Below are 4668 nucleotides of genomic sequence, written 5' to 3' on the forward strand. Positions count from 1 at the left end.
ATGCTGTCCTTGTGAGGATTACCTTAGCATTACGTACAGGCACAGGTGCTGAAGTGACCTTGGAAGCCATGGTATCTAGACCAAGGAGAAGAAGGTGCTATCTGCCAAGCTTTACAAATGCCTGTAAATGCACCATGGGGAGGGGAACAGCTCAAGGTGAAGTTCATTTTTTAAACTGGCTTTAGGTTACACTGTGAAAATGTAAAAATATCACCTTCTATGCTGAAGATAGAAACTTGCAGGGATATTAGGTGTTATCCCTATGTTTCATGGGATCAATAGTTAAGCAAGGGATAGTGTCTTAGTAATTCTAATTTTTGTTTTAGACTTTTTTCACCTCTATCTGTGTTTTTTTTATCTGTGACTGGCTAAAATGATTTCTGCATGATTGTTCAGATGACCAGTCTAAAAAAATCATGCATATTTCCAAGTATATTTTGCAGCAATTCTTTCCTGACTGGCCTGTAGTGACAATGTTTCACCATTGTTATTTTTTCTCCTTTTTAATCTTTAGTATTTCTCCTTTTTAATCTTTTAGTATACTGTAATACAGTATATACTAGTATATATTAGTCTATATAATATATACTAGTATATATTAGTATACTGTAATACAGTATACTAAAATAGGTAGAAAATGGAGAAAACCCTTACACCTGCTACAGCAAGGGTATTTATAAAAGGTCCAGTTGCACTGACTATTTTTCTAGACAAGTTGTGGATTACCACTGGGGGGGAAAAGAGGGTGTCTGGCATACACCATGGAAAGAACAGCTGCCCCTGGTAGGGACTGCATCCCAGAGGAACTGTCTATCTCTACTGACCTTTATGTCTCGGTATTAGCAGAAAATGGAATCGAGAGGTGTTCTTCCACAGTAGACAAAAATGTTCATGAGTGCTTGTATGTGCGATGCAGGAAAACTGCAGAGAGGTCAGGTGTCTGTGCAGTCTGTTACCTCTCTTCTGTAGGCTCCAGAGAAGAGCAGCTTCTGATACTCCTCCAAGGAAGCGGTCCAAATTCACAGCCCCAGAAGGAAAGCTGATCAGGAAGTAGAATCATAGAACAATAGAATCATAGAATCTTTGGGTTGGAAGGGATCTTTAAAGGTCATCTAGTCCAACCTCCCTGCAGTGAGCCAGGGACATCATCAACTAGATCAAGTTGCCTACTAGGTGAACAAATAGTGGGGTGAATAAAATAGTGTTTTCTGAAGACGTGATGGATTTACTAGAGTAGCACTTTCTAATCCTAACGGGAATTGCAAGTATAAGTCATAGACTGGTTTGGGTTGGAAGGGACCTTTAAAGATCATCTAGTCCACCCCCGCCCCAGCCACGGCCAGAGACCTCCTTCACTAGATCAGGTTGCTCAAAGCACCATCCAACCTGAGCTTGAACACTTCTAATGATGGGGCATCCATACCTCTTCTGGGCAACTTGTTCCACTGTCTCAACACCTTCATCTTAAAGAATGCCTCCCTTACGTTCAATCGAAACGTGCCCTCTTTCAGTTTAAAACCATTAAGCCTTGTCCTGTCACTACAGGCCGTGGTAAAAAGTCTCTCTCCATCTTTCTCTTAAGTCCCCTTTAAGTACTGAAAGGCTGCAGTTAAGGTCTCCCCAGAGTCTTCTCTTCTCCAGGCTGAACAACTGCAACTCCTCCCTATTTGAGCAAAACAGCTTCTGTGTTGCATATCTCCTCTCTGCAGAGGGCCAGAATAAACTTCCTATTGTGTACTGTATAGTAGGTATGTTCTTGTACAGAACAGCAGCGTTTGCCTCCAGAACTTTTACCTACCATAAATATTTGACCCTGTACCATGACTAGTCTGTGTGTTGCATGTGTTTATGAATTTGTACCACACATAAGATACTGAAGTCCAGATGCAAACTGAACTAATGGCATTGACTTACTTTCTGGTGCTCATCTTGACACAGCACCTTGCTTTGTGATATTTAACTGTATAATAAATCACTGACAGTGAGAAATGCAAAGTGAGGCTTTTTTTGTCTTTTCCCTCAGAGGGAAGAGGCAAAAAATTATGTTAAGAACCATTCCATATAGAACTTCAGCAAAGCCTAACTAGTGAGAAATGTGCTACAAAAATTCATTTGCAGGACTTAAATATGGATAACAGGGAATGGGTGAGCAATTTTAAGTTCATAGGCTGATCTTGAACAGAGTAAATCTGAGAGTGAAGAGATCAAGTGAGCAGAGATCAGAACAAAAATGAAGCAAAATCCCTTTTCTTTTATTATGTAGTTTGGGAGGAGTCAGAAAGACATTCTGTTGATTTCTTGCTTAATCCCTGCTAAGGAATTAATGCTCTGAGCAGATGGTGCTGTCTCATTTCCAGCAAAAGAATCAAGTGAGATAGTCCATGCAATTATTTTTAATGGCTTGTGTGGTGATCTTCTTAATTTGTGAGAAAATGTTTCATCTTTTGTTAAAGCTGGCTGTGTTCTCATGGAGTTGGGCTTTCAGAAATACCTCTCCCTGCGCTGCCAGTGACTTCACTTGTATTACTAGGTGCTTGACACTTCTGCAAATGAGGCCCCGAGCACTTTGTATAAAAGATTAAGATGGGATGAAACACCTATGCAGTTAAGATGCAGGATTTAACCCATGAGACTTCATGATGAAGGGATATCTATTCATTATGAGGATCACATGTTAAATATACCAAGTCTTTGTTTCCTAAAATTTGTACTGCCAATTCAGAAATTAGAGATGGCCTTTAGTGGTTTTTTTGATTTTGCTTTGAAGCCATTTTGGGCCTAAACTTCTCAGTTTTGGTTTTGAATTAAAATTCCACAGTCTCTTCATTTGTTGAAATACAGGAACAGGGAGTAGTATCTTGTTACCCTTACTTGCAGAGATGCTTTAAGAATTAGGATGGGATTTGTTGCTTGTAGTGTCAGTTTGCTTTGGGCAAGTTGCATTTTCGCACACACAGTTATTTGATATGTAAGTCCTTTTGCTTCTTGGGGATGAGAAGGTGCAACAGAGAGCATCAGAGTAGGATCACAGTGGTCCCTTCTTGCCCTGGCACTTCTGAATTCATGGGCTATGCTGTCTTTTTCCAGATCCCATGATGTTTCCTGACAGCGGTGTTCCAGAGAAACGCTTCCCTTGCGAATTCTGTGGCCGATCATTTACAGAAGGCTCTGAGTGGGAGCGACACGTGCTGAGACACGGCATGTAAGTTGGTTTACACTCCTTTGTCAAACAGCCAAAGGTAGTAATAGATCTCTGTGCATTCCCCCACCCGATTCCTTGCCTCCCAAAAAGCCCTGTGATGAAGGCTAACACAATTCTATGAAGAACACGTCTGTCTATTGCAAGTGTGTATGCAGTCATCCGATGTCTCTGCGGGGGAAGTTCATGTTCATCCTTTTTAACTCTGCTGCCCAGGGTGGCTGTAGACTGTAGGGTTTAACTGTGATTCTAAAATGTAAGATTGTCCCAAAGTGATTACCGTTTGGACTAGATTATCTACCTGAGTGTACTGTTGATTTTGCCTGCCAGCAGAGCAGCATAAAAATGGCAGAAAATCATATGGAATGTTCTAGGAAGGAACTGGGATTTTTTTCATCTTTATTGTTGTCTCTCTTTGGCATGCTTGCAGCTAAACTTGCATAGCACTGCAAAGAACTATGTGCAGAGAAATGTCAAGTCCTTCAAGGGAAGCAAAACCAATCTGAATGACCTCTACTTAAAATTTTCTTAGTGAAGTTCACTAGTTCACCTTCATAGTGAAGATCTTTGCCTTTCTATAGCAGTTTGCACACTGCGGGATGATATGCATGACAGATAAGATAGGCATCTCTGAAATAATCATCTTCCTTCTTTTGATGAAGATCTCGTTGGTAGCAGAGGTATCTTTGCTGACCAGAGTTTCTTCAAAAATCAGATTTCATTCAAGGTGGAAGGCATTTGAGTACACTACTGCAGGTTAACTAGTTCTCTTACCCTTAATCTTGTCTGCCTAAATATGAGTACTTGAAATGTTACAACCTATAAAAAGTTTTATTGGATCATTAACTCACTGGGAAAAGTACTCTTTTCCGGTGCCTTTGTTTGGTGCCTTGTAAGTCTTGTTTACAAGGGACTGGGGAAAGGGAAATAAACTTCTAAAAGTCAGAATTGGGGTTCTTCCTTCTCATCTCTTATCTGTCCCAGTGTAGAGCAAATAAAGTTTTGGTTTCAAAGCTAGAATGTCATGGGTCCCCCTGGTAGCTTAATTCCACTGCCTCTCCTCTTCAGCATGATGTGGCAATGGTGTGGCTGCTTGCATCTACCTTTTTAGAAAGTGATCTGTTTTTCTCCCTCCTGTGATACGCACAGATTGGCTTTGCTGTTCTCTGTAACGATTGTAAATGTCTCTGGTTTCTGCTGCTCGGCTTTGCAGGGCACTGAACGAAAGCAAGCACAGGACCAGTGAGGACAGCCAGCCAAAGGAGAACGTAGAAGAAACTGTTAGCACACTGCCAGAAGAAAAAGAAGGCATTGAGAAAATGGTGGTGGACTATTCCCACAACAGTGAAATGGCAGTCGGCGTGGTAGCTGCTGACAAACCTCTCCTAGACAACTCGGAGGCCAAAAACGAATAAGCATTTGGTGTGGTTCTAATCAACGTACTTGAACGTGATGAACGGGGTGGGGTG

The 4668-nt window shown here is 41.2% G+C and overlaps 1 protein-coding gene across 1 annotated transcript in view; it reads left to right on the forward strand.

Moving 5' to 3' along the window:
• LOC104621965 (zinc finger protein 462-like) overlaps positions 1 to 4614 on the forward strand; it is a gene marked incomplete at its 5' end in the record, with an annotated part of 17153 nt that extends 12539 nt beyond the window's left edge. The window contains 2 exons of the mRNA XM_010288603.1: positions 3088 to 3202; positions 4413 to 4614. Coding sequence (XP_010286905.1) covers positions 3088 to 3202; positions 4413 to 4614 — 317 coding nt within the window. The remainder of the gene's footprint in view (positions 1 to 3087; positions 3203 to 4412) is intronic.
• Positions 4615 to 4668: the final 54 nt, after the last annotated feature.

The sequence above is a fragment of the Phaethon lepturus genome, unplaced genomic scaffold (assembly GCF_000687285.1).
Source record: "Phaethon lepturus isolate BGI_N335 unplaced genomic scaffold, ASM68728v1 scaffold13426, whole genome shotgun sequence".
Lineage (NCBI taxonomy): Eukaryota > Metazoa > Chordata > Aves > Phaethontiformes > Phaethontidae > Phaethon > Phaethon lepturus.